Below are 26,970 nucleotides of genomic sequence, written 5' to 3'. Positions count from 1 at the left end.
TATAAAAGAATAATTAAATATATAAAAAATATTTATAATTATATAATTATTCCTTTTTTAAAAAAAAATTACTATTATCATAATCTAATAGATTTATTTATTTAATCATGGATTTAAGTAATTTAATAAATTTAATAGATTTTCTAAATCCTTAATAATTGTTTATGGTTAATTATAATATCTTCATTTTTTAAGTCTTTAAATGATTACCTTATTAACTGGTTTATAATGATAATATAAATTAATAAATTAATAAATTTTTATAAATTTTTATTTTAAATTATTATTAACAATTTATTTATTAATAATCATTTATATTAAAACCTTTATTTAATTAATTTTTATTTAACTTTTATAAAATTCCTTATAAAATTATAATTTTTTAATTAAATTAAATTTTATTAATAAATAAATAATTAAAAAAGGAATTAATATAAATAATAATATATTTATAATTATTAAAAATTATTAATTAAAATAATAAATAAAATTTAATATATATATATATATATATATATTAAATAATTAAATAATATAAATTTATAAGATTTTAAATTAAAAACATAAAAAAATATTATTTAAAAAATAAAAATTTAAAGTTTTTATTTATTTTTTATTAAAAATTTCTTAAAAATTTCCTAAAAATGGATTTAAAAAAAGAATGACATAATAACCTGAGAAATCTCAGGCATAAACTCGGACATCCCTTATAAACTCAGGTAAATCTCAGGCATATTAGCATGGGCAAACATAGTGTGGCTAGAGTGGGCACAGCCCACTAAGCGTAAGGAGGACTAGTCTGAGTTTACTGAGATAAGGTACAGTCTTGTCGCTCTATTTAAGTATCCCGAAACAGTCACTCTACGATTCATCAACCTTAAGGATCTCTTTTCTGACACGTAAGGAGACTGTCCGTTAAAAAAAAAATAACATCCTTCATAATCTCCAACAATTCACCATAACTCTTACCTCATCACTTATATTTAACTTTATTTAATTATATATTTTATTTACCATATTCTTGAAATGATCATATCCATTTCTGTTTGTTTAGTTACCCAACTACCATGAACATTCCATCCCCTTTGCGGGTTTGCTAAACCAGCATCATATAGCCGGTAGAATTCAACCACTAACTTGCTGATCATCATAATCGCAATATTCTTCCCGATGCAAGTATGTGTGCCTGCTCCAAACTGCGAGGGGATATACAGTTAGCCATCATAACTTGAATAATCATCACTTTGTTCGCTGCCTTGGGATCTTATGCTTACCGAAAATAAACATTGGTTCATCTCTAATCTCTTCTCCTCACTCGCTTCTAGCCACCGTTCGGGACGAAATTCATCAGCGTCTTTGCCGAATATCGTCTGATCGTGATGGAGTACCCACGCGTTTACACCAACTGTGGTGCCGCCAGGTATATAATAGCCATCAATTGTGGCTCCCTCCTGGGGAGCCTTGCGCTCTATTATGGTGCCAGTGTTGGGGTGAACCCTCAAAGTTTCTTGAATCACCGCATTTCTTTTCGTTCAGAATTTATAGGTTAGCCACGAATAGCGCCCGGGATATGGTGGGTGGTGGCGATAATGACTTACAGGTATGGGAGTTTAGATATAACCGTGAATGGTATCATTGGCGAGGTTAGGTGTTCACCATCTATAGACTCGATCTCATCCCGTAGCTTGCTTAACACATGTTGATTGGAAGCAAGATAATACCAGATTGCGCGAATTGTAATCGCTAGGACATCATGCCCGGCTGTGCTAGCTACGAGTTAGTTCTTGAACCCCTTTGGTAGATATGTAGGACCTACAGGTTTATAAATATAGCTGCCGTGAGCTCTCTAATTGAGAGCTTTTCTGGGTTGCTTAAATGAAGGTCAAGCAATTTGCCTAACATATCTGTGTGTATCTGAGTTGACTTTCTTCTTTCATCCACTTCACTGAGTGTGAACTATGATCGCTGTCAGTGCTGATCCCTGAGTTAGTGAGTTCTCCAAGTACAACGCACTTTTAGGATGGGTTCTGCTTCTTCTGCTGGCGCTAGTGATCTCAGGAAGTTCAAGACCGATTGAAGAATGGGTGCTTGGGTGAACTAGTTGGTTTCGTTAGTGATGTCACGATGGATAGGACTTGCCGAAGTATAGACATACTAGGCCAACCATGTAGAATATCTTGTCTGAAGACTCGATAGTGCCGTTTACGTCCTTCCCTTGCTCTAGAAAACCTAGCTTTTTCGAGACGTTGATTTCGCTTAGGCATTCGTAGGCAAATAGGTGTAACCATACAGACATGTTAAGCTCGGTAGGCCCATCCCTGGTTCGTTCCGCAAGCTGCTTCATGAATAAATCAATACAGCTGTCGATATGTGGTTCGAAATCCCTGACAGCAGTCTTTGTATAAAGACCACCGATATTCCTCTTTAATGTGGCGTGGCGTTGGGCGTCTCTTAGGGAGAAGAGGTTCTCCAAAGGTTCACCGCCGTAGGCAGGCGCCCCTACTTCGTAGAAGTCCGACTAATATCAAAATATGAGATTAGCTTACATCCTCCATGGGATTGTAGTAAGGCTTCTCTTACTTTCGCAAATGCCTGTCTCGAGGCATGGATTATATGGAAAGCCCTTGGGCTGGCGAACGACACGTGGCTTGGGCCGATGCGGACGACGGGGCCATATTTTTTATGAGCATTTTTATTCCAACCTGGCATATCCTCATCGTAAATAGCTGCAAGTTTCCAGAGATTACTAAAGCTCGCTATCAAAGGCCCTGGTATAGAAGTCAAGTGTTTTTGGTAACGAGTACGTAGTAGTTGAAGACAGGTGACAAGGGTGAATATTACGAAGACGAGCGCAACCGGTGCCATTCTCGCTATAGTTGAAAGAGAGTAGAATATGTAGGAAATGGGCCACGGTAAACGTGGGAGCTTTCTTGATACATCTAAGAGTTGAACTAAATAACAACCACAGAGGCGGCTGTGTCCTTGACCGGCGACAGGCGGTTGGTAGAAACACCTAGCTTGTAGGAAACATAAGCCAATGACGGAATATGGGTCAGGCTTATCCAAGATATATATGTCGTCCATATATGATGGACGTGTTGAATGTTTCCTTTTATTTCAACCAATGAAACATATAGACCTTGCCCTTGGGTCTGTAGACCTACTGCTGGTTAGTGTGTTAGCTAAAGCGGTTCATCATGGAATTCCATCCTGATTCAGCCACTGCCGATTACTATGATGTAGGGAACCGGTATTAGTTTATGGATGTGACTAGGAGGGCCTCGCCCCATCGCCGTGGGTCAGGGGTGCCTGGCCTGTATAGGTGATCTATTTTAATCACAACCCACGTGTACCTAGGCTGATTACGTATATAGTTAGGGCTGTCATGGTCCTTATTTATGGGTTACTTCGGATCATTTACTAGAAATGATGTTCAGGTACTTATCTACTTTATGGTGTGATCTTCTTGATGGATTTATAGATGTAGAACTTGATGTTTCATATGATAATAAATTTCTTATTCGTAACGGACTATACGAAGGAGCAGCTGTTTAAGGATCTGTAAGTATTTCAATATTCATAAATACTAGTTTAGATTCCATTTCGATATGGTAGAATAGAGAGGTATCGCCCTCGTCTCTGCAAGAAAAGAATCATGACTAAATAACGGCTGGGACGGAAGCTGGAAGTGTGGTCTGAGACCTGTGGGATCTGCAAGCGGCTGTGTAACGAATGATTAAGCGGGGGTTCGTAAAATACTAGGCAAGGATCGTCGTATAAGTCCTAATATTAATATCCTTTATAAAATGGAGGTTGGTACTTGAGTGCGTGTATCGGCCGAAAAGCTAAGCAATTTAATCCTAGTAAATCACATTCAAGTTGTATATATCATTTCTCATAAACATTTACATGGTAAATAAATGTCTAATATTCCACTTATTAATTTAACCTTTTATTATTTAATATTTAATATTAAAACTTTCTTTCCTACCTAATTCAGCCCTGCCAGCCCTGTCATACACTACATCCACTTAATTACCTTTTAAAGTTAATAAGCTATGAGGTTGTTAGACGATCTAATAGGCCAAGTATACATGGATGGTACCTGTAGGACTAGATGTAGCTATCTATATACGTCATTATAATGCAATAATGTTAGAAAATAGATACGCTTCAATTATTTTCCTGATTGGAATTCTGAAAGCTTAAAACTTGCTATGAAACTAGAACTAAGGAGCTCTTTAGGTAAAAGGGATCCTATTTTTCCAAGACACCGCAAGTGCATTAACAATCATTCCTTGTACCGTAATGGCTGATTGCTACCTACCTACTTAAGTAAGCAACAAGATTGATGTTACATTCTCTGATGGAGTCCGTCGCACCGCGGAGTTCCTCTTACCTAATACTACCTACCTAGATATAATACTATGGTATCGATAGGCCGTCTTAGTACGTACTTAGTACGTAGTATGTCAGCACTAATCCCGAGTATCATGATTTTTCTATGCCTAAGCACCATGCCTAAATATAATATACAACGACTCATAACACTGTGCAGAGGTGACCTGGTACTTGTGGTGTCAATAATTATAGCGACGATTCTCTGTATTAGGTTGAAGCATTCATGAATATAGCAAAACTTAACCATGGCTGTGTTGAACCGCTGTTATATTGTCACTGATTTTTATAATGAAATGAATACTCGGGCGCTTCGGCATTGTAATAACATGCGCCACCGGACTTTACCATACCCGCAGGGTTCCGAGGAATCGGAAATCTAGTTAAAGTGGTGTGATAACTAAGACCAAGAGTGGACCGTTACAGGAAGGAAGAAATAACTGCGACGAAACCAAATCGGATATGATAGAGATAGGTAGGTTATGAGGATTACCTTGGTCAGGGGTATTGTATAGTGACTTAGTTTCGGGGGACGCCATAAACATTTAGGTAGGAACTTGTATATGGAGAACTTTGTTGGATATCTGACATTAAATAAATCGCTGGAGTCTATGTACACTGGCCCGACCAACGTAGGCGGTTTAATACCATTTATATATATTGGTGTTGTCGTCTCTTAGCCTGCTTAGAGTAGTGTGAATAATTCTTGACCGGAACTATATCAGGGATAATATCGATCGAAGTCTCGTCTTATCTCGATATTCGTCTCAACGTATATCTGGCTTCGGTTGGCATCTCTCATAAAGTCATCACGTGTTTGATACGTCGGTACCATCGCAGCCTGGGGATGTTGGACTGATCCCCTACCCCGCGAGCCTGACGACTCATCACCGTGTATGCTCGAATAATCACTGTTGTAAGGTCTCTTCAGGCGGAGTCTGTCGGCCTGGTGGGAGAGTGCACCTTCAACCTTTTCGGTTGCGTTGGGAAATCGAGTTTTAAGGAAAGCTGGGAGGCGAGAATAAAGTGGTCGCATTCCAATCAGACAGGCAGCTGAAAAGTACATGCCACATTCGATTGCCGTCCACGAGAATGCCTCATCGGCAACTACAGAGCATTAGTTGATGAGTTCGAAAAAAAAAAAAAAAAGAAAAAAAGAAAAGAATAAGGCTCTTTCTTACATGTCGGGTCATTTAATATCACATCGCCCTTGGTATAAAACACGCTGGTGCGCACGCAAGAAGCTATCATACCGCTAGAGTGGAGATTAGCGACGTTTCGATACATCGAAAGGGGAGAGATGATCACTTACATACTGCCGGTCAGACAGACAGCTGCAATGCCGGCCCTTCGCGGAACTGAGGCCTTGAGTCCCCAGATGGTTCTAATCGGTAGAATCATAATCAAAACATCACCTAAGATGTTTGGGAAATTCGTAAGCTGGTACCAGAGTAGCTGGTTGAAGCATTTACCGCCTTGGATGCTTCTGTCCCACGTGTATGCAAGGGGTGTGCACTCGAGCTGGGCGGCGATGATGGTAGCGAGGCAGTTGGCGACTAAAAATCCAATGACTGCGTAACAAGCGATCCGTGCCCACTTGTCGGTGAAAATGCGCAAGTACAAGACGACGACGGAGACTCGTGACAACATATTGGACGGTACGTAGAACCAATCTAATATGTATAACAGCATGAGGTATCGATTTACTTTCTTGGGATCTTCCATCATAACAGAGGCGACATGCCTGCCCAAGCCCGCCTGTAACACTTCGGCTGTAGAAGAATCGTCAGCGTCGGATGCTCGCTAACTAAGAGTCCATCTCCTCGGTGGAGATGCAAGCTTGTCGACATACCATAGAGGCTCCCTATTAGTCCAAGGAGGAGTATATAGGCCGGAATCAATACATGGTCGTCCCACCCTCGCGCGGCTGATGTCAAACTTCGAGCGTAGAGTCGCAACGCAAAGAGAATGGTGGTTATGACCAATATAGTAGTAGCGGCAGCAATAACTCGCCCGCCATTATTCTCCTCCAAATATCCAGGTGGAAACTGGTCTGGCGATGGTAGTGCAGCTGCCATATTGAACGTTGGTCCTCGAGATTTATAGGCTGCTGGGCGACGTCGTTACCGACCGAGAAAAGGATGACAATATTAGAATAGCACGAGATTCTAACAATGTTTTCCAACCATGTATCGTGAGGCTCGTACCTCGAAGTGGGAGTCAACTCGGGCTATTAGATAAGTTGACGACTAAGCTAGATATACATGGCGAGTTAAGCGGGCAAACCAAAGGGAAGGTCAGAAAAGCGAGAGATCGTGCTAGATGTAAATTAAGTACTCGAGAGAACAAATCATGATAAAGCTAGCCATCCTGCCTGTAGCTGAAGGCCGATGGCCTTATGCGTCTAATGAACTGGGGTTCGAATGCGACGTCAGACAATCCCTCCGATGCAATAGTGCTGCTCCGCCTACTCCTCCAATGCTACCCAACATGTACACCGCGTGCAAAGAATGTGTTCTGGCTTTCTCGAACGGTCTTAGGATGGGGGCGGCACAATCATAGGGAAGATCAATTCCATGGGTACCGCCCATTGGAGGGATGATCGATTACTAAGTGGATGTATAGACCAAGGATTGGCATCTTAGTGTTGCTATTTATAAGTTATAACCGCCGCGCTACTACGTACGGATGTCAGCACTACTAGCATCGTAGCAAGCATTAGACGCGAGAGACTAATACCACTTAGGTAATGAAAGCACTCAGCTATGTTTGAATGAAAGAAAGGTAGGAAGCCGACAAGGGGCACAACGCCACCGACTGTTCCTAGGCACCCGCACCCGCACCCGTACCTATCCGGTTGATGCATTGTAAGCTGCATCACCTTGCAAACTACCGAGATATCCTAACGAAAAAAAAAGCAGGCAACATTTCCTAATGAAGGTGTGATTACAAACGCTCCAAACGTTGTTGCACAGGAATTATCAAGTGCCTAAAGACTCTTCTCACCCGCCCCCTTTTTTTCATTGCGGTCTCTCTAGGATTTACGATCTCACTTTCTTTTTCATATCCCTATTAGACGTGGTCTCTGGAGATCAAATAGGGAATCACCTGCAACAGATCGGCATTTTGTAGACATTCGACTGGTTGGAACGATTGGGTACGAAGCAAAATAAAAACGCCAATGGCCGCCACAATTCTCATTACAGGGACCACGGGCCTGATTGGTTTCCGCATTCTTCTCGCCGCTCTTGCTGCTGGCCACAGGGTACGATATACAGTGCGGTCGGAAGAGAAGGCCCAAAAGGTTTCTTCGAACCCAGCAGTCCAAAAGCTCGCACCCGGCGATCGTCTCTCCCCTGTCATCATTCCGGACTTCACTGCCGATGGCGCCTTTGACTCTGCCTTGCAAGGCGTCACGCATGTCATTCATGCTGGCTCGCCGGTGCCTGTCCCAACTTACGATCCCGTGACGGAAGTTTTCGAGCCTACGGTGAAGATTTCGTCGGGCCTACTCGCCTCCGCGCTCAAAGCACCGAGCTTGCAGCGCGTTATCATCACCTCGTCCATTGTGGCCAACCTCGGTCTCATCCCACCCCCAACCACCGTCTCCGCCTCCACACGAGTCCCGCTGCCGAGCCCCATCCCCACCGCCTTTAGCAGCGTGTTTGAGGCGTATGTGCAAAGCAAGATAGTCGAGATGCACAACTCGGACGAGTTTGTGAAGACGCAAAACCCCCACTTCACCGTCTCCCATGTAGTGCCGGGATACACTTTCGGTTGGAACGAGCTCATGCTGGATCCGGTCATGATGCAGACGCAGAACAGCTCTAACAATTTCTTGATGATGGGGATAACGGGCGGTCAGCTTCCGATGCCTATCCACGGCGGCTACGGACATATTGATGACGTGGCGGACCTTCATCTGCGTGTGGCGTTCCTCGATCCCAGCGCTGGGGGACCCCGGGATTTCGGGCTTGCGACTAAACTAGATTACACAACATTGTTCGACTATGTCGAAAAGGCATTTCCTAAGGCCGTCGCAGAGGGAATATTTAAGAGGGGTGTAATACCTACATTGCCCGTCGAATATGACTCGAGCGATGCCGTAAAATTGCTAGGAAGACCGATCAAGAGCTTCGAGAATGCGGTTGTCGATGTTGCAAGCCAATATCTCGAGTTGCTAGGAAAGGAAAAGGCATGATCTAAAAGCTGTAGAGTGCAGGACTACAAAATGCTCAACTGAGAGCAATTATACCATATGATAGCTTGGCTTGAATGCCAATTATTTCTCTACAAATCATAGAGTTGCTCGAGATAAATCTCGTAGCCTGTAAATGTCCGCCTATGTAATCTATATGAGATCACCTCTAATATCTGGAGCTCCCCTAGATCATTCATTCTCTGGAAGTATCGCCCTAAATCGGCAGGCCAATCGAGCATAGACAAGATGCCCTGGATGCCTTGGATGTAGTATGTCCTACCGAATTCCAATGCCGATTTCTTGGTGATTAGGTAACAGAGTCAGTGGTTCCGTGCCATGTAAGTCAACGGCCAGTAACCAAAATTAGATAATCCGCGGCGTTATGGATGGACGACTAACCTGGTTGGCCGATGTTTCGAGTAAATTCTAGTCTTACGTTCTCTCGACAAGATGGTAATATGACCCTGTCGCATATCAATCGGCATAAACATTATGCCCCGGTATTTGTTTCAGGGTCTTGAACCCAAGGGTATGGATTAAACCCTTGCGATCTAATTTTAGATCGTGCAAGACTCGATTGCGTTCTCGATCTTCCTATTGTCATCGTTGGGCAAATATTGCACGTTAATGGTATGACACGTCATATCTCCGAAGGCGGAAACCGAGGAAGATTATTCAGAATGAATTACTCATCTCAAACATGGATTTCGATTATCGTTGTGCGGCTGGTAACTACGCCTTGCTGGATATAGTGTGGTTATGACAATCCTGTATGGTATGTTGAATTCATATGTTCCATAGGATATCTGAAATGACTCCTACACTCCTAGGGTGCGTTGATGTTAGTAAAAATAATTAACGACGCAGAAAATATGGTCATTGGCGTATTGGGATCGTATAGCATAGGCTTAAGCTGCCTTTGACGAGAAGGTATATTCCAAGTTAGAATCTTTCTTTCTTTTTTCTAATAAAAATTAGAATTCATTTCTTTTAGTGTAAATGGGAGGTCCATTGATATTTCGACAGCGTAACTAAGAACAATGCCGAACGTTGAGATGCTATGGTATCAATATTTTTATTTGAAGCAGAGAAATAAGGAAGATAACTTAATTTAAGTGCGAGACGGGACTAATGTATGGTTCTTATCGATAGTTATCAATGTATTTAGGTACTTGTTCAATGAGTACATATGTAGGTATGTAAATGCCCCGCCCCCGCAACAGTAAGAGAAAGTTGACTCACGGAATTTTGGCGGGGCTATTTTTTCTTATACACCTAACACATTTAGACTCAAACTTTGACATTTACATCCTCATCCTCTATTTAACTCGTACTTGACACCGCTTCATACCTTGTCTAGGAATATCAAGTCAGCCAAGGCCGTCGCGGCGCTCGTCAAGATGAGTATCAACTTCCCGCTCACGGAAGAGGAAACCGTCCGCTTCTGGCGAGAGGTCGACGCCTTCCAAACCCAACTAAAACTCACCGAGGGCCGCGAGAACTTCACTTTCTACGATGGTCCCCCTTTCGCCACAGGTCTTCCTCACTATGGCCATCTTCTAACTTCCACCATAAAGGACATCATCCCTCGATACTGGTCTATGAAGGGATACCACGTCGTTCGTCGATTCGGCTGGGATACACACGGTCTCCCCATTGAGTACGAAATTGACAAGACCCTAGGCGTGTCTGGCCGAGATGCCGTCCTGCAGATGGGTATCGAGAAGTACAATGCCGAATGCAGAGCTATTGTAATGAGATATGCTGCCGAGTGGAGACAGACAATTGAGCGATTGGGTCGCTGGATAGACTTTGACAATGGTGAGTTGGTTCGTTATTCCTACGAGCTAGACGAATTCAAGGCTGATGGTATATATATGGCTTAAGACTACAAGTCTATGGATGTCAAGTTCATGGAATCTTGTTGGTGGGTCTTCAAGCAGCTTTTCGACAAAGACCAGGTTTACCGCGCCTACCAGATTATGCCTTTCTCGACTGCTCTCTGCACCCCATTGAGTCACATGGAGTCCAAGCAAAACGAGAAGACGACCCAGGACCCTGCTGTATTAATCGCTTTCCCCGTGCAAGGCAGAGATGCATCCTTGGTCATCTATACTACGACGCCGTGGACCCTGCCGTCTAACCTCTTCATTGCGGCCCACCCTGACTTCGAGTACATCGAAATCCTAGATGAAGCATCAAGCAAGCATTACATCCTCCTAGAAAGCGGCCTTTCTATGCTCTATAAGGACAAGAAAAAGGCAAAATACAAGGTGGTTGGGAAGCATAAGGGCAAAGACATGATAGGTTGGAAGTACGAGCCTCTATTCCGTTATTTCGTCGACCAATTTGCCGACTGCTTCCAAGTAATAGGCGCCGACTACGTGGAGGCAGATGAGGGTACTGGCCTTGTCCACCAGGCCCCTGCTTTCGGTCAGGAAGATTACGACGCCGCAGTTGCTGCAGGCTTCATACACCCGGGGCGCTTGCCGCCGTGCCCGGTGGATGATAAGGGCCTTTTTACGGAGGCAGTAACCGAATACGCCGGCCAACACGTTAAGTCTGCCGATAAGGCTATCATCAAGGACCTGAAGGAAACTGGACGCCTACTTGTCGCCACTCAGGTCTCTCACGTAGACAAGTTTTGCTGGCGGTCTGACACACAACTCATCAGGAAAGCCGTTTCTTCGTGGTTCATCCGGGTCTCTAACTCTATTCCCGAAATGCTTACGAATTTGGAATCAACCACCTGGGTCCCTTCGTTTGTGAAAGAGAAGCGATTTGCAAATTGGGTTGCCAACGCACACGACTGGAACATCGCCCGAAATCGATACTGGGGTACGCCGCTCCCGTTGTGGGTGAGTGAAGATTTCGAGGAGGTTATTTGCGTGGGAAGTATCGCCGAGCTCAAGGAACTGAGCGGGTTCACCGGTACTTTGGATGACATTCACCGAGATAAGATCGATCATATTACCATACCCTCCAAAAAGGGCAAGGGGCAACTTCGCCGCGTTGACGAAGTTTTCGACTGTTGGTTTGAGTCTGGCAGTATGCCATACGCATCTAACCACTTTCCGTTTGAGAATTCCGAAGGATTTCATGACGGGAGGTTCCCTGCAGACTTTATTGCCGAAGGGCTTGACCAAACTCGTAAGAAACCTTTTCGTATTTCAACTTTATGAACTATTATCACCTTGGCTATAAATCCCGGAATGCTTCCCCCCCGCGGTCTTCATTCAAACTGCCACGTATAATCATAACTAACACCCATTGGTCGTAGGTGGCTGGTTTTACACACTGAGCGTCCTTGGAAATAAGCTTTTCAACGTATCGCCATTCCGGGCCGTCATCGTCAATGGCTTGGTTTTGGCAGAGGATGGCAAGAAAATGTCCAAGAGTTTAAAGAATTATCCGGATCCTAAAACTGTCATTGACCAGTACGGTTCCGATGCGCTGCGGCTCTATTTAATCAACTCCCCGGTTGTTCGTGGAGAGCCATTACGTTTTAAGGAGTCGGGAGTCAAGGAGGTAGTAGCAAAGGTGCTTCTACCACTTTGGAACAGCTACCGGTTCTTTTATGAACAGACGGTTCTATTTAAAAAGACGACTGGCGAAGATTTCGTCGCTCAGTTCCCAGAGACTAGTAATGTCATGGATCGATGGATACTTGCAGACTGCCAGAGCATGTTACAATTTATCAACCAAGAAATGGCTGGTGAGTACATGGCCCGCCTATTTGTGTTCTAAGCTAATTCCGTAGGCTACCGCCTATACACTGTCGTACCGCGTTTACTTCAGGTTATCGACAACTTGACGAATTGGTATATCCGTTTCAACCGCAAGAGGCTTAAGGGTGCAGCTGGTCTAGATGCTAAAGACACTAAGGCAGCACTGGATACGTTATGCCAAGTGCTCTTTACCCTGGTCCGAGCCCTGGCGCCTTTCACACCTTTCCTCACGGAACATATCTATCAACTGCTGCAGCCGTATCTTGGTAACGCACTCTCGGAGTTCCCCAATCCAAAGAGCGTTCATTTCCTCTCGTTCCCAACCGTCCAGGAGTCGCTTTTCGATGAGGTAATCCAAAGGAAGCTATCTGCTATGCAAAAGGTTATCCAACTTGCGAGGACGGCTAGGGAGCGAAAGACTATTCCACTAAAGACGCCCTTGCTTACCCTTGTGGTTATTGCCGATGCACAGCAGCTAAGTGATATCGAAGAGCTGCAGACATACGTCAAAGAGGAGCTCAACATTCGAGACATTGTCTTGACGAACGATGAAGAGCGATACGGTATCCATCTCGAAGCTCGAGTTGACTGGCCCATTCTCGGAAAGAAGCTAAAGCGTGATGCCCAAGTTGTTCGAAAAGCATTGCCCGACCTAACACAGGAAGAGCTCAGACAGTATTTGAAGGATAAGAAGATCACCATTAAGGGAATTGAGCTCGAGGGAAATGATCTTACTATCGTGCGGGTGGTAGCTAAGGATAACGCGAGCGTTGTGAAGGATGATGGGGTGCAGTATGAACCGGCGTTCCTGGAAGACATGATCATCCTCTTAGATACGGCGCCGCACCCAGAACTGATTGACGACGGAATTGCGCGTGATGTGATGACGCGTGTGCAGAAGATGCGAAAGACAGCTGGGTTGGTTCCCACTGACGACGTACGCATGCAGTACAACATCGTTTCAAACCCTGATGACGTCCAGTTTGACGCATTGGTGTCTTCCCGGAAATCTCAATTCGAGAGTACCGTGCGTGGCCCGCTAGAGCCATTCTCGCCGACAGGAACGGCGACAGAAGCTGTTATCCTAGAAGAGGAGCATTCTATCAGCAGCTTAACAGTGCTGCTAAGGCTGTGTCGGCTTTGAGTGCGTCATGTAGCTCTGAGGGGAGAGCGATATATAAAGCTGTTAAACTAGAGCTATTAGAATTTCGTGACACAATCCTAGAGATCTGGTCACAATGGAATACCGTCTTTCTCTAGAGACGACGTGAACTGGTTCTTATTCGTGATATATTATACCTCATTCTATCAACAACGTTATATAATTTGCATCCACCTGGATTAGGTACATAGTGTTACCATGACCGTATTATGTAGTAAAGTATGTATGGAGAAGAGGAGCGTACAAATATATTGATGTGTATATATCTCCTTATCCCCGCTGGCAAATACAACAAACTCGAGGACTGAAACAAGACTACTCCACAAGCAAGAGAACTTAAAAGCGGAATTAACGAGTTACACTACTGGTATATAGCAAAGGGCCGTTAAACTAAGCTATTAGACTTTGAATTATCTATTAAGAGTGTAAAATATTGAATGGTTATGGGGGTTGAAACGCGATGTGTTTTGAAGATAAGCACCGTTGCTAAGTCTAGTGATATCTTGAGAATGTTAAAACGCGTAAGAGGCATGTCAGATTATCTTTTTGAATATAGTTTCGAATATATATATATATATATATATATATATATATATATTTGTACAATATATATTTTTTCTATTTCTATGGGAAATGATTTAGTAAAATCGAAACTGGAATAATACCAGAGAGGATCTAAGGTTAAGCTACGTACCTCGGTAGGCACATGCAGTGGATTGGGCCGTTTGTGCATAGGTGGATTAGGTAATTTAACAGGGATGCTCATAAAAAGGAAAGGTGTGTTTTGTCGCGACAGAATATGATTGGTAGAATCTTAATGTTCGTACCTGGCTACCCCTGAATATTGGTTGCTACATACATGTACGTTATGTATTATGAGCATGAGTGCTTACTTTCTGTACGTAGATGATCGAATCTTGGTACTATAGATGTAGTTTTTACTGGTAGGTACTTAGATCATACCCCTTGCCTCACTTATCAACCCACCTAAGTAGAGAAAGGTATTAACCGTAAAAGGAAAGTTAAAAAGGAGTTGTCTGTTCCTGAATCTTGCATGTGTAGGAAATTGTTGAAGGATCTGACCACCAATTTAGCACTCACACATACACCAGTACACATACACAGACGCACACGCACACTCGCCGCAAAGGTAGCAAGATGCTACACCCGCAGATATCCTCTCGATTGATAATAGTTGATCCGGCCAATTACTTACTTGGGAAGGAAAGAAAGGACATCAATAAGATTAATTACCAGAAGAATACGAGGGGGAGTTTGATTTAGGACATACTAGAAAGACACGGGACCACTACGTCTGTCTTATCGCATTGACTCCATTCGCAATTGCGGAGATTACACCACCCCTATTATACCCTATACCTAACTAGAACGGCATACCTACCACCGCACACGAACGTGCGTACAGACGTACAGTCGTGCAGTCGTGCAGACCATATGCTGTAACCTACCTGCCTACAGTACACATCGGTAAGCAAGCGGGATCATCAGTGTGGTACCTCTTTTTGGCGAGAGAGTCATAGCACGGGCATCTGTTACCGCTTGCGATTAGGGACTCAGATGGTTTCGCTACTAGTGGAGGATAGGTAGGGGAAAAAAACATGATGCCACTACCGCCGACGCCGACATCACGACTACAATCACCATCTCCACCACCACAACGCTCCGGATCTTCTCATCAGCACTATCAACGCCAAGAACAACCACAGCAACAACTACCTTCATCGCCATCGGTAAACCCTTTCGGCCCATCGAGCACATTGGCCACGAAGAGTAATAAAAAGAATAATAATTATAATAATAAAATTCACGACAACTACCATCAGCACCAACAAGCCTATTATAATCGTGGTGGGGCTTCTTCGTCCAACGGATTTAATGGTGACGGTAAGGGTGAAGGTTATGGTAACGGAAACGAGATAATTAGTGATGGTGGAGATGGAAAATTAATAACAGCAAGAGGAACAACGACAGGAACGAGAACAACAAGAAGTGGAAGTAGTGCAAGTCAAATTGGTAACGGTACTTCTTCTCCTAGCGGTATAGTCCGGCTGACTGGATTTGGCCCGAAAATCGAAGGGACAGGAAAGACCGCGACTACCTCGACTACTACTACAACTACAGCTACAACTACGACGGCGTTAACTCAAACCGCCGCTAGTCAAAGTCAATCTCGTCCCCATCTGCATCCGAATATCCATCTAGCTGGAGAAGAGACCCATCAAAAACCCCGTCCCCTAATTTATCAGTCCACCATTATTTCCAATTCTTCTAGTTCCAATCCCAATTCTAATCCCAACCCTCCCAATCCCCCTCCGCCCAGAACCTCGTCGCTTCTTCCGCCGCCTCGCAACACGAACGCGAAAATAGTATCCCCCGTCGGTGTTTTCGATCCCTCTATTGCTTCTCCACGACTTCATTCGCGACACCATTCGCGATCAAGTAGCATCGGCGGCGCTAGCGACGGTTTCCGAAATCTCAACCGCTGGTCTAACTCCACCGCCTCGAGCCGCGCATCAAATCCCCACCGCGACCGCGATTACCAATCTCAGCAGCAACAGCAGCAATCAGCACCACCGCTTCAACAACAACAGCAGCAGCAGCAAGGCCTTCAATCTCCACCACGAAAATTAATCAAGCGACGACCCTCAACCGATACGAGTGCATCTCCGCGAACTCGTCGCCCATCGCCGCCACCTCCGCCGCCGTCTTCTTCCACGCCGCCGAATCTTCCTCCTATAATTTCTCTCCCTCCCCTCGACGCGAATCCGGAGTCTGTCGCTCGTACCTCTTCACCGCGCCTAGTTAGTCGTGTGAGCCCGGCCGAACCGCAAGACCACTTCTGGGATGACCTAGCTCGTCTGAACACGGCTGCTAGAGAAAATTCTGGATTACTCCCAGCGGCACCTGTTATTCGTGACGCCATGACTGATAGGAAGAACCATGCGAGAGGTCGCTCCTCGGCGACAAGAGGTAGCACAGACTCTACTAAAGCCAGAGATCGCGCCAACAAGCCCTCACAGAAAGCTATGCTATCAAAGGCTTTAGGAAAAGCAAACGCGGCTGTTCGACTGGATAACGCCCAGACCTACGGCGCGGCTAGGGACGCCTATATAGAAGCCTGCGATCTCTTACAACAGGTCCTTGCTAGAACCAATGGCGATGACGACAGAAAAAAGCTGGAAGCGATTGTAAGTTCTTTATTAACGCCGTGTAGATAACCGCAGCCAGAATGTTAATGCGTTTTCATATAGCGACTCACGTACACTAGCCGGATAGATGAGTTGGAGGCACTGGTGCCCACGTATACACAAAACGATAAAGCATTACCCGCAAGACCAGAAAGCGACGATTATCATGGAGCTCAGGTCGAGTTAGTTGGTGCTGAAAGCCCTGTGGAAGAGAATAGAGGGGAATCGCCCACCGCAGATACTCCTCAACTTCGAGCCTCGCCAAACCTTGGCCTAGACCAACGCTTGCCTCAATCATCTTTCTCGAGATCTCAAATGCGCCGAAATTTTGAGGGTACTTCTCTAAGTCTACCACAGTCGCAAGACTCGGGGTATATGCCCGCCCCACTATCACCTCGGAGAGCAGTCTCGCCCGCGAAACCACCGACTCCGGAACCGATCGTACGACAGGATTTCTCTTTGCCATCCGAAAGGTTAGTGGCGGAAAATGGCACTAGAAGCCATAGACGAACCATAAGTCACGAATCAGCATCGTGGCTGGATCCCATCGATGAATCGGGCGGTTCAACTACATCCTCAGTGCACTCGAGGACTTCATCGCTTGGACTGAGGAGGAAACACATGCGGCATACTAGTGGCAATACGGAAGCTGAATTTGACGCCGCTTTGGATGCCGCAGTCGAAGCTGCCTATGACGATGGCTACGAACCTATGGACTCATACGAGACGGCATACGACGACGACAACAACCCCGACGGCGACGTTGTATTAAATGCGATGCGCAAAGTGGAGCTTGCTAAAGAAAGAGTCCGACAAACTGAACGTGAGGCAGCAATAGAATTGGCCCGGGAACGCGAGCGCCAGAGACAGATGTCCATAGACCAGAAGCCTCAGACCTTCAGCGGGGACTTCTTTGACGCAAACGATTCTGATGAGGACGAACACGTTTTGGAAGAAATAGCTAGGAGATCTGTGATGGAAGATTTTTCTTTTAATCGGCGATCTCAGCAATCGCAGTCCAAAGTTCCTAGAGAGTCTGATTCTAGCGGGATGACCTCTCGAACATGGCATAGCTCAGTTGGCTCGAACCCTCCGACCGCCACGACGGTGCTCTCGACGGTCACCGAAATGCCACCACCAGCAGCCCTCCCTAAAACGGCGCCACCATCCATACCCTCTCCACCACAGCCATTGCCTCAGGTTTCTCCCCAGGTATCCCCTACCTCTGGAGTGCGCAATCGCCGTTTCTCCGGTCAGAATCTCAAACAACTCAAGATTGAGACATCGAAGCTCGGCCAACCGCCATCGATCTCTACATCTGGATTGCAAACAAAACCTTCAAATAGCTACGCTGCACAGCAACAAAGGCAAGCAATGTCAGCGACGTCAACACGACCGGGGCCCTTTTCCATGCGTGCACCCTCCTCTCCCGCCAGAGGTATTAGTCCGGCAGAGGGCTTCGTCCCCCCAAGTCCACCAACCAATCAGGCAACTGGTGGCCAGGAATCCGACGAGCTTCGAACGGACTCACCAGCCTCCATTCGGCCGGGTATACGCAAGAACTTCTCATCCTCTAGTCTGAAGTCCCTCAGGACGCGACAATTTTCCATTTCACACATTGACGACTCTGACCTCTCACCCAACACCCCTCTCACTCATCAAATTTCGAATACTTCAGTTGCCCGCCAGCCCATGATACCTACATTGCCCACTCCGCTTGCGGCCGCCTTCCATGAAAGGATGACGGGAGGTATTGGTGGCTTGCACCTTTTCGACTCTGATTTTCATTCCCCGACTACCCATTCACCAAACCAACTTTATCACCACCATCACCTTCACAACAACCCCGACGTACCAGTACCTCTAGAGCCTTGTCCGTCCGATCCTATGCTACGACCTTTCTGGCTTATGCGTGCTTTGTACCAGACTCTTGCACACCCGCGCGGTGGATATATAAGCAACCGCCTTTTTATCCCTCGAGATGCATGGAAAGTCAAGGGCGTGAAGTTGCGCGCCCTTGAAGATAAGATTGGACAATGTGACCTGCTGACTGCCGCACTCCTTAAGCTGGCGAGGGTAGATAGCAACGACGCGGACGCGGTTCTCGAGGAGATGCAGAGCTTCGAGAACATCCTTGAGATGGTACAAATGACGCTCACACGTAAGCTTGGCAATGAGGTCGGAACGCAAGGTATGAGTGCCTTCCGAGATGAAAAGGATACGGAGGCCGCGCCGCCTGTACCACGCAGTGCTAGCGTCAGCGGGAAAGGAGGCGCGTTCAGTTGGCGAAGGCTCAGAAACAAAGGCTCAGCTGCCAATATGACCAATGCATATGGAGGGAAGAGTAACAGTGGCGGAAGCAATGGTCCCAGTGCAAACGAAAGGGATATAACAAGTTCGATCGGCTCAATCCCAAGTCTACCCATGACCGCCCACCCGAGTAGTAAGCCTGCGAAGAGAGATGTGGCGTCAGCGGGTTTTGATGGGCCATACGCGAATTATATGGCGAGTTTAGCACGCCTGTTCGATGCTGCGCAAACCGTTGGTGAGTATACTAGTGATGATATATTATCCCCCTTGCCACAGGATATATATACTAATAATCACCAGATCAAATCGCCCGCCAAGTCGAAGACCCGGGGTTACGTCACGCCGACAAGACTCAAGTTGGGCTAGAGCTGTGTACTAGACACGCAGCCGAGTTTTTCGGTTTTTACATCTGCCGCTTCGTGTTAGCCGATCTAGCATTGCTACTCGATAAATTCGTCAAAAGAGGCAGCGAATGGGTTCTCGCTTAAGAATAGGGGAAAATAGGGCTGCTAATTTGCCCAGTGTGATATGGAATGCAGCCTGGTATTTTGATGCCTTTGTGCGGTCAATCCAGGGTGGAGAAACGAGGGTAAGGAGGGCATGCTGTCAGTTATTTGAACGGAAAAAAAGATATCCTAGGAGAAGCTTCAAGCGAAGATCAACACGGAGCTTAGAGAGGGAGAGAATCTCTCCATGGTGGTCGATAAGGGTCCGCGAGAGTAATGATCACAAGAATTCGAATGTGTGGAATGGGAGGGCACATTTGAATGACGCCATATATGCGCCGCGCTTTCTTTTGTGCATTTTTCGGCGCCGGCATATATCCCAGTTGGTTTCATGACACGATATAAGATACCACTTGAGTTATTTACTGTTCGATAGTCGCCACTTTTGGCCGGTTATACAATGTCTATGGACATTTTTGAGACATTGCAGGTCTTTCGCTAGGAAGAATCCAAGCATCACGGCTGTATATAGACAAGTCCGTTTAGAATTGGAATTTACACTCCAACTGTTTCTTTTGCTTGAACCAAAAGTCGCACCGCCTATGTCTCCCATTCGCTTGGTCCTATTTTGAATTTGTTTGGGGGTAAAGGAGGATGGAGGGTATCACCACTATGTCGCTGAGCCGCCGTCATCCAATCTTACCGTTAGGCCGAAGCAATTTCTGTTATCGTCCTATAGAACTGAGCCGGGTCGTGCGCGAATCGCCCCAAGAACAGCCCATCTACTCCGTCCTTGAGCTGCCCGAATAATCCAGGACCAGCACTTCCGCCGTATAGGATCCTCGTCGTTCCTTTCCTCCGCCGCACGCACTCAAGAGCCCTAATATCCTTCGCTACGGCGACGACGTGTTCCGCGCCCGCAGGCTCAGCAGCGCCGATAGCCCAGACAGGCTCGTACGCCAACACGACCTCGGCGTCGTCCGGTAAACCTTCCATCACCGCTTCTACTTGCTGCTTGCATTCGTCGACGGCAACGGCGACATCGCCCCTCGAACGCTCGCCAATGCAGACTAACGGGATCATGCCATTCCGGGCGGCAGCCGCGGCTTTGCGCGCAGCATCTTTGTCAGTCTCCCCAAATATACGTCTACGTTCCGCGTGCCCTAGTTCCACGATGCGACACCCGACTTCGGCGAGCACGGCGGGGGATACTTCGCCTGTGTACGCGCCGGAGTCTTCGTAGAAGGCATCTTGGGCGCCGGTTAGGATGGATGTGTTTTGGAGTTGGGATATGACGGATGTTAATGTGATGTGGTCTGGGATGATGAATATATCGATTTTATCTTGAAGATCTGCTTGTGATGGTGAGGAAGAGGAAGAGAGGATTTGGAGGAATTCGTCTACGTATTGCTTGGTACGCGCGGCGTCGAAGTATAGTTTGGTGGAGACACCGACGATGCGGCGTCGGGGAGTAAGTGTGGGAGATAAAGACATCGGTGTAATGATGTAAGTAGTATTTCAAATCAAGATAGTGATATTATGATATTCGGATAAGATATTCAAAGAAGAGGATGGAAGAATAAAAAAAAATATGGATATAAAGAATTATAATAAGACCCTACTCCGTTTACAACGTCACATAAGTCTAAGTCTTTCCCGAGTTGACTATTCCGGTCGGAGTGGTTGGTTAGAGATTAGTAGGAAGTTCCGGTTTATAGTAACATTGAAGTGAGTAAAGTACCTTATAGTAAGAAAGTACTTACCTAAAAGAGTATTAAGGCGGCTACCGGCGTGATATGTTAAACCATGGCTATGGGTCTTCGGGAAGGGATCATGTGGGTTTGTGGGTTCCTACATGTCATCTCCACTAGTTCCGAGGCCTTTGTTATACTTGGGTCATCCTTGGCCGTTTAGTTCAATGGGTACGGACTACCTTTTGTAGTTATATGTAGGTACCGAGCTTAAGATATGCAGTAGTCTCACCGTTACATTTCCGAAACGACGTCAGATGTTGAAGATAAACTTTCAGTATGCGTCTTTTAATCTCATTTATCTTAGTTTGTAGAGTTCATAGAGTTTATGTAATCTTAAAGTTATTATACTTCAGTGTCTTTCCTCCCCCCTTTTTCTCTTAGAACAAGGGGGAAATGGGTACCTTTTTTTACATGTGATTTTTATTATTTGTAGCTCAAGTAGACATCATCTACTACTAATGCTCTAAGTATTACATAGAGCAAATTAACCAATTACTTTGAAACTAGTCAGACTCTCTTGAGTCTGCTTCTTCTAACGCATAGCTATCAGATCGTTATCACTTCCAGCAAATATAATGCCCGCATGCTATCGTGTAGATGTAAACCCAACTCAACACACACCATCTATAGAGCCTTTTCAAGGTCCCTAATAGCCTCTACCTTAGCTGCGCTTGCGCTCTTCTCGTCGAAGACGTATCCGAGCCACTCTTTGGCCAATCTGCGTGCAAGTTCCAAGCCAATAACTCTTTCTCCCATGCAGAGGACTTGAGCATTGTTGCTCAACACAGCACGCTCTACCGAGAAGCTATCATGAGCTGTAACAGCTCGAACACCCTTGATCTTGTTCGCCGAGATAGCAACTCCTAGACCTGTACCGCAGATAAGAAGAGCTCTGTCGACCTTGCCATCTGCGACAAGTTGTGCTGCCGATGCTGCTCGGTGGGGGTAGGCTGTTTTATCGTCCGCGGAGAGACTACCGACGTCTACAACGGACTCGACGCGGGGGTCCTTTTCGAAGTCCTCCTTGATCTTATTCTTGTAACCTACACCAGCATCCTATTTATGATTGTTATTAGATAAGAACATGCAAAATGACTATGAAGGGTAGAGATAAGAGAGAGTAGGTTAGAGAGAAAGACGAGAAAACAACTCACATCAGCCCCCAAGGCTATCCTCCACTTTGGTGCTGCTGCCATGTTTATGTGTGATGTGTTGTAAACTTATGGAACCAAATAGGTTGGCAGTGGAGTGAGTTGTGGTCTTTCTTGATCCGATTCGGTTCTCGTTGAAACAATGTCTTTATCTCTCGTCTCTTTGTCTGAAATTCGGAAACCCTTAAATGTAAGTAGTAAATAGTAAGTAACAAGTAGGGGTAGTAAGTAAAATAAAATAAAATAAAATAAAGTAAGAGAGATTTATTATTCAAATCGATTATTCGATACCATAGCTTCTTATGACTTGGTACCTTAGACTAGCCTACATTTAACATATGTAGCTACTAGGTTTCTTTTCTCCCTTCCCCTCCTCCTTCCTCCCCATCTCCTTCCTTCTTTCCCCCCCTCCATTTCGAATTGACTACTTAAGTTAGTTAAGTGTGTGAACTGTTCATTAGTTCATTAGGTTGTTTGTTCTTTCTAAAAAAAAAATACAAAGTGGGGTGAATTATAATCGTATAACTCAACTAGTATAGCCCATTTTCATTCTTCCCCTCCGGATTACCCGATTAGGAAATCCGATGGCAAAATATCAGAATTTACCCCCTAACGTGACTTGTTCTTCTCTCTATCTTCCCTCTTTTTCCATTTCCATTCCTCCAACCCACCCCGGCATCGCTATTCGTAATACACCTTTTTCACCCCTCCTTCGGTAATCATGCGGGACCTGGACCCTCTTGTCAGCTACAACCCAGGCTTGCACCGGGTCATACCAAGCTATACCAAGCTATAACAAGCTGTACCGGGCTATACCTCAATCGCTCCGTGGGGAAGGGGGTCTGGAAGCCTAAATAGGTCCCTCATTTGTGAGAATATGAACCATGGTGCCAAGTAATTTCGGGGCTGGAACACAATTATTGACGCTACGGTATATCATCGCAAGTCTCGTGAACTAACAAGATGGCAAGATGGGGTTCCAAGCGTCCCTTGGTGTTGCCTCTTATGGCAACCCTTTTTGCTTTCCGTAATCTCCATCTTTCACGTAATAGGTGTTCCATGGCCTATCCGGGAACCCCCTTTTCTTGCACTTTTCGCCTTTGTTCTCTACGATAGAAAGCGACGGTCCTTCTCACGATTTTTTCAGATTTATTTTCTTGACAGATATCCCTCTCACACTCGCTCTCATATTCACCCCCCTCTTCATCATAAAATCATACCGTTCTCATACCCCCCAAACCATACTTCACCAGAAACATCTTCAAACAGAGAAATAAGAATAAGACAAGTTATGTCGAATCGTCACCTCTTCCACTCCCCAGACGGACTCGTCACCAAGGCTATTAGAGGAATTATCTCTTATAACCCTTTACTCTCATTAGATGAGGCCAATCGAGTAGTATTCGACACGGCCTATAACAAATCCAATGTTTCGATAGTCAGTGGCGGAGGTTCTGGCCACGAACCTGCCTGGTCCGGCTATGTTGGCGAAAACCTGCTTGCTGCTTCGGTGGCCGGTGACATCTTCGCCTCCCCCAGCACAAAACAGATCGTCTCCGCCATTGATAGAGTACCTTCGGAAAAAGGAACGATATTAGTCATTACCAACTACACCGGTGATTGCTTGCACTTCGGCTTGGCAAATGAAAAGGCCATCGCCAAGGGTCACAAATGCAGAATGATCATCTGCGGGGATGACGTATCTGTCGGACGGAAGGGCAGTCTGGTTGGTCGACGAGGTTTGGCCGGTCAACTTGGAGTTCTCAAGGCGATGGGTGGCGCTGCCGGTGCCGGTGGTTCTCTTGATGATGTATACGACCTTGGTGTTGCCTTTTCCCAGCAAATCGTCTCTATCGCGGCTACTCTCGACCACTGCCACGTTCCTGGCCGAGCAGAGCATGCTATGCTAGGAGAGAATGAGCTTGAAGTCGGAACTGGCCCCCATAACGAGCCTGGTTACCAGAAGCTTTCCCCTGCACCATCACCACAAGACCTCGTCAAACAGCTATTGACATACTTATTGAATGAAAAAGACCCCCAGCGGGGTTACGTACAATTCCAAGAGGGTGATGAGGCCATATTACTTCTCAGCAACTATGGCGGCATGTCCCACCTCGAGCAAGGAGCTCTGCTAGATGAGCTTCTTGAACAGCTAGCGGCTGATTGGAAGCTCGAACCAGTGCGAATCAGCTCCGGTTTCATAGAGACATCCCTCAATGCGCCGGCATTCTCAGTATCTATTGTCAATGTGTCAGCTGCAGCTCGAAACTGCTCATACCCGGTTGAGCAAATCAAATCATTCTTCGATGCGAAGACCAACACATACTGGGAGTCTATGACTGGTTCTCAAGCCATCCGACGTAGCAGAAAGGAGCAATTCGTACAGCCACCACCAGAGCCTCGACCGGCAATTGATGAAGCCAAGGACCTCAAAGTCGACCCTACAACTCTAGACAAGATGTTGCGAAAAGCTTGCATAGACCTAATAGCCGCCGAACCCGACCTAACCAAGTGGGATACGGTAATGGGTGATGGCGATTGTGGTGAGACGCTCAAGACGGGCGCAACCTGCCTCATTGCCGCATTAGATTCCAAGAAAATTGCTACGCAAGGTTCCGTAATCGCGGTGCTTCAAGAACTCGAGGAAATCGTTGAGGGCAAGATGGGTGGTACTCTAGGCGGTATCCTCGGCATTTTTTTCGTTTCCCTGCGAACCGCTCTTCAAGACAACATTGCTCTTTTGAAGAGTGAAGGACTTCCCCAATTATGGGCCAAGGCCGTTCAGACTGCTTTGGATAACCTGACGCGTTACACACCCGCCAAGGTTGGCGACCGAACTGTCATGGATACACTCATTCCCTTCGCGGAGGGTCTGCGCTCTGGACAATTTGCGGATGGTGTTGAAGCGGCGGTCAAAGGAGCTGAATTGACGAAGACGCTGAAGCCAAGACTGGGCAGAGCCACTTACGTAGGTGCGGACAGCAGCCACGGACTTCCCCCCGATCCGGGTGCTTGGGGTGCGATGGTCGCCATAAAAGGCTTGCAGTCCTCTGCATAGATGCGTAATAAACCTGTATATAGATGATGAATGATCTTATACATAGCTCCCCAGCGTCGAGATTTAGCTAGCGAGGATATTTAATGGTGAATGGGTTTGTGAAAATGTATCTATTTTATTCGTTTTCAATAATTACAATCAAAAATTATTTGGTCAAAGAATATGAAGAACTGATCAGCTTCCTTTTCTGGATCATCCTGCACCTTTTATCGTAAGACATATCGCTTATTAAGAAGATAACTAGTATAAAAAATGGAACCCTGTCTATAGCAAACAATCAATGTCTCTCTTCTGTATCACACGATCCCATAAGCAATCATTGATTACCCTCTCTCCCTTACGCCTTGCCAGCGCTACCTAGCCAATGCATATACTGCTCGATAGCAGCTTGCATCCTATCTGTACCCGCCTCAATGACGCTCGTAAGAGGCTTCCCACGCATCTCTTCCTGCACGGTGGCGTAATGCTTATTCATTCCCTTATTGATGTTGACTTTGGAAACACCACCTTTTATGCAGTTCTTGAAAATGTCCTCGGTAAATGGGTCGGCGCCATGTAGGACTAACCGTACCTTATCGCCAACTGCCTTGTTGATCGATTCTAAACGATCGTACTCTAACTGAATACCCCGGGGCCCGTATTCTCCGTGTACGTTGCCGAAAGCCGGTGCTAACATTTCAATACCCGTCGCAACAAACTCCTTGGCCTGCTCCGGTGTTGTTAGGACTGCTTCTAGATCAGCCGTCTCCGCTACACCATCTTCGCCACCCTCAATGCGTCCTGGCTCGGCTTCGGCAGCAATCCCACGCTCATGACAATAAGTTACCAATTCACGAGTGAGAGCTAAGTTCTCTTCTTTCTCGTAATGGCTCATATCGCACATGATACTATCGAAACCGTCCTCGATATCGGCAGCGAGGCGAACGAGTTCCGGTGTCTGAGCGTGATCTAAATGTAAACTAACGGGAACTTTCGCATTATGCGCGGCATCGGCGGCTGCGCGCACAAGAGAGGCATTGGCGTATTCTATGGCCCAGGGGAAGAGTAAGACCATAGCTGGTGACTTGGCTGCTTCGGCGGCGCGGACTGTTGCGATTATCGATTCGATGTTGTAGCAGCACATTCCAGGTACCGCATATCCGCCTTCGCGCGCCTTGTTTAGAATCGTCATCGAGCGATTCTGCGATAACTCGGGCCGAACCATCTTGTCTTGTTCGAGTCTTTATCTAGCTTAATTGCTTTGTAAATGTCCGACACCTGTGATGAGTTACGAATTATAACGTAGGGTGTATAGTAACGTGGGTATTTGATAGGAAATAACGTGAGGGAATCAATGAGTGGTATATCAACACAATCCAATCATGAACATTCTATTAGCTGTAGACCTTCACAGATGAAAATGGAGTCAACAGTCATAGTTTCATCTACATCTCCACACGACTATACCAAGTTCCTCTCTGATTAGTGGAGAAGAACGTGGGGTAGCTGATTCCTGATTCCTTTGGCTCGTTATTAGTGGCGACGGGCTTTGCCATTTTACCGAGGACACGACC

General features: G+C 45.9%; 10 protein-coding genes across 10 annotated transcripts; 4 read left to right on the top strand and 6 right to left on the bottom strand.

The window, feature by feature from the left end:
- Positions 1-705: 705 nt before the first annotated feature.
- On the bottom strand, positions 706-3,335 carry F4822DRAFT_398052 (benzoate 4-monooxygenase cytochrome P450). The gene is made up of 7 exons (XM_051457660.1): positions 2,581-3,335; positions 2,156-2,518; positions 2,014-2,097; positions 1,817-1,956; positions 1,599-1,766; positions 1,275-1,524; positions 706-1,196 (listed from the first exon to the last, which is right to left on the bottom strand). Exons 1-7 carry the CDS (start codon positions 3,082-3,084, stop codon positions 1,011-1,013), a joined length of 1,695 nt encoding a protein of 564 aa, XP_051315139.1. The 5' UTR covers positions 3,085-3,335; the 3' UTR covers positions 706-1,010.
- Positions 3,336-5,031: 1,696 nt separating this feature from the next.
- Positions 5,032-6,613, bottom strand: F4822DRAFT_198327 (uncharacterized protein). Its single transcript, XM_051453680.1, has 4 exons — positions 6,251-6,613; positions 5,711-6,170; positions 5,580-5,653; positions 5,032-5,505 (listed from the first exon to the last, which is right to left on the bottom strand). Exons 1-4 carry the CDS (start codon positions 6,474-6,476, stop codon positions 5,120-5,122), a joined length of 1,146 nt encoding a protein of 381 aa, XP_051315138.1. The 5' UTR covers positions 6,477-6,613; the 3' UTR covers positions 5,032-5,119.
- Positions 6,614-7,004: 391 nt separating this feature from the next.
- F4822DRAFT_198369 (uncharacterized protein) lies at positions 7,005-7,427 on the bottom strand. The gene has a single exon (XM_051453681.1). It carries the CDS (start codon positions 7,274-7,276, stop codon positions 7,049-7,051), a length of 228 nt encoding a protein of 75 aa, XP_051315137.1. The 5' UTR covers positions 7,277-7,427; the 3' UTR covers positions 7,005-7,048.
- On the top strand, positions 7,428-9,081 carry F4822DRAFT_198324 (putative cinnamoyl-CoA reductase). Its single transcript, XM_051453679.1, has one exon. It carries the CDS (start codon positions 7,580-7,582, stop codon positions 8,597-8,599), a length of 1,020 nt encoding a protein of 339 aa, XP_051315136.1. The 5' UTR covers positions 7,428-7,579; the 3' UTR covers positions 8,600-9,081.
- A 753-nt stretch (positions 9,082-9,834) lies between these two features.
- On the top strand, positions 9,835-13,945 carry F4822DRAFT_398046 (isoleucyl-tRNA synthetase). Its single transcript, XM_051457659.1, has 4 exons — positions 9,835-10,420; positions 10,487-11,749; positions 11,880-12,314; positions 12,360-13,945. Exons 1-4 carry the CDS (start codon positions 10,000-10,002, stop codon positions 13,469-13,471), a joined length of 3,231 nt encoding a protein of 1,076 aa, XP_051315135.1. The 5' UTR covers positions 9,835-9,999; the 3' UTR covers positions 13,472-13,945.
- Positions 13,946-14,941: 996 nt separating this feature from the next.
- Positions 14,942-19,576, top strand: F4822DRAFT_198290 (uncharacterized protein). The gene is made up of 3 exons (XM_051453677.1): positions 14,942-16,698; positions 16,762-19,243; positions 19,309-19,576. Exons 1-3 carry the CDS (start codon positions 15,109-15,111, stop codon positions 19,494-19,496), a joined length of 4,260 nt encoding a protein of 1,419 aa, XP_051315134.1. The 5' UTR covers positions 14,942-15,108; the 3' UTR covers positions 19,497-19,576.
- A 361-nt stretch (positions 19,577-19,937) lies between these two features.
- Positions 19,938-21,289, bottom strand: F4822DRAFT_198294 (mitochondrial triosephosphate isomerase). Its single transcript, XM_051453678.1, has one exon. The coding sequence runs from the start codon at positions 20,946-20,948 to the stop codon at positions 20,160-20,162; it is 789 nt and encodes a 262-aa protein (XP_051315133.1). The 5' UTR covers positions 20,949-21,289; the 3' UTR covers positions 19,938-20,159.
- A 464-nt stretch (positions 21,290-21,753) lies between these two features.
- F4822DRAFT_198229 (ribose-5-phosphate isomerase B) lies at positions 21,754-22,741 on the bottom strand. Its single transcript, XM_051453674.1, has 2 exons — positions 22,363-22,741; positions 21,754-22,264 (listed from the first exon to the last, which is right to left on the bottom strand). The coding sequence occupies exons 1-2, from the start codon at positions 22,402-22,404 to the stop codon at positions 21,833-21,835; spliced, it is 474 nt and encodes a 157-aa protein (XP_051315132.1). The 5' UTR covers positions 22,405-22,741; the 3' UTR covers positions 21,754-21,832.
- Positions 22,742-23,650: 909 nt separating this feature from the next.
- Positions 23,651-25,417, top strand: F4822DRAFT_427709 (glycerone kinase; the record flags this gene model as incomplete). Its single annotated transcript, XM_051460787.1, has 1 exon — positions 23,651-25,417. One exon carries the CDS (start codon positions 23,651-23,653, stop codon positions 25,415-25,417), a length of 1,767 nt encoding a protein of 588 aa, XP_051315131.1.
- On the bottom strand, positions 25,239-26,787 carry F4822DRAFT_198227 (aldolase). Its single transcript, XM_051453673.1, has one exon. The coding sequence runs from the start codon at positions 26,619-26,621 to the stop codon at positions 25,755-25,757; it is 867 nt and encodes a 288-aa protein (XP_051315130.1). The 5' UTR covers positions 26,622-26,787; the 3' UTR covers positions 25,239-25,754.
- Positions 26,788-26,970: the final 183 nt, after the last annotated feature.

Source organism: Hypoxylon trugodes (genome assembly GCF_022578975.1).
Source record: "Hypoxylon trugodes strain CBS 135444 unplaced genomic scaffold F4822scaffold_4, whole genome shotgun sequence".
Taxonomy (NCBI): Eukaryota; Fungi; Ascomycota; class Sordariomycetes; order Xylariales; family Hypoxylaceae; genus Hypoxylon; species Hypoxylon trugodes.
Note: the sequence above shows the minus strand (reverse complement) of the source record. Positions and strands in the feature narration are given on the sequence as shown.

Excerpts from the sequence above, each read along its gene's own strand:
- F4822DRAFT_398052 (XM_051457660.1), bottom strand. The coding sequence starts at position 3,084 with ATGGACGACATATATATCTTGGATAAGCCTGACCCATATTCCGTCATT. Across the intron at positions 2,519-2,580 it reads CGAGACAGGCATTTGCGAAA|TCGGACTTCTACGAAGTAGG; the intron begins GTAAGAGAAGCC and ends TTTTGATATTAG. Across the intron at positions 1,957-2,013 it reads AAGCAGAACCCATCCTAAAA|TTCACACTCAGTGAAGTGGA; the intron begins GTGCGTTGTACT and ends CAGCGATCATAG.
- F4822DRAFT_198327 (XM_051453680.1), bottom strand. The coding sequence starts at position 6,476 with ATGGCAGCTGCACTACCATCGCCAGACCAGTTTCCACCTGGATATTTG. Across the intron at positions 6,171-6,250 it reads ACTAATAGGGAGCCTCTATG|CCGAAGTGTTACAGGCGGGC; the intron begins GTATGTCGACAA and ends ATTCTTCTACAG. Across the intron at positions 5,654-5,710 it reads GTCTGTCTGACCGGCAGTAT|CGGTATGATAGCTTCTTGCG; the intron begins GTAAGTGATCAT and ends TCTCCACTCTAG.
- F4822DRAFT_198369 (XM_051453681.1), bottom strand. The coding sequence starts at position 7,276 with ATGCAGCTTACAATGCATCAACCGGATAGGTACGGGTGCGGGTGCGGG.
- F4822DRAFT_198324 (XM_051453679.1), top strand. The coding sequence starts at position 7,580 with ATGGCCGCCACAATTCTCATTACAGGGACCACGGGCCTGATTGGTTTC.
- F4822DRAFT_398046 (XM_051457659.1), top strand. The coding sequence starts at position 10,000 with ATGAGTATCAACTTCCCGCTCACGGAAGAGGAAACCGTCCGCTTCTGG. Across the intron at positions 10,421-10,486 it reads CTGGATAGACTTTGACAATG|ACTACAAGTCTATGGATGTC; the intron begins GTGAGTTGGTTC and ends ATATGGCTTAAG. Across the intron at positions 11,750-11,879 it reads CGAAGGGCTTGACCAAACTC|GTGGCTGGTTTTACACACTG; the intron begins GTAAGAAACCTT and ends CATTGGTCGTAG.
- F4822DRAFT_198290 (XM_051453677.1), top strand. The coding sequence starts at position 15,109 with ATGATGCCACTACCGCCGACGCCGACATCACGACTACAATCACCATCT. Across the intron at positions 16,699-16,761 it reads GAAAAAAGCTGGAAGCGATT|CGACTCACGTACACTAGCCG; the intron begins GTAAGTTCTTTA and ends GTTTTCATATAG. Across the intron at positions 19,244-19,308 it reads CGATGCTGCGCAAACCGTTG|ATCAAATCGCCCGCCAAGTC; the intron begins GTGAGTATACTA and ends AATAATCACCAG.
- F4822DRAFT_198294 (XM_051453678.1), bottom strand. The coding sequence starts at position 20,948 with ATGTCTTTATCTCCCACACTTACTCCCCGACGCCGCATCGTCGGTGTC.
- F4822DRAFT_198229 (XM_051453674.1), bottom strand. The coding sequence starts at position 22,404 with ATGGCAGCAGCACCAAAGTGGAGGATAGCCTTGGGGGCTGAT. Across the intron at positions 22,265-22,362 it reads GGATAGCCTTGGGGGCTGAT|GATGCTGGTGTAGGTTACAA; the intron begins GTGAGTTGTTTT and ends AATCATAAATAG.
- F4822DRAFT_198227 (XM_051453673.1), bottom strand. The coding sequence starts at position 26,621 with ATGGTTCGGCCCGAGTTATCGCAGAATCGCTCGATGACGATTCTAAAC.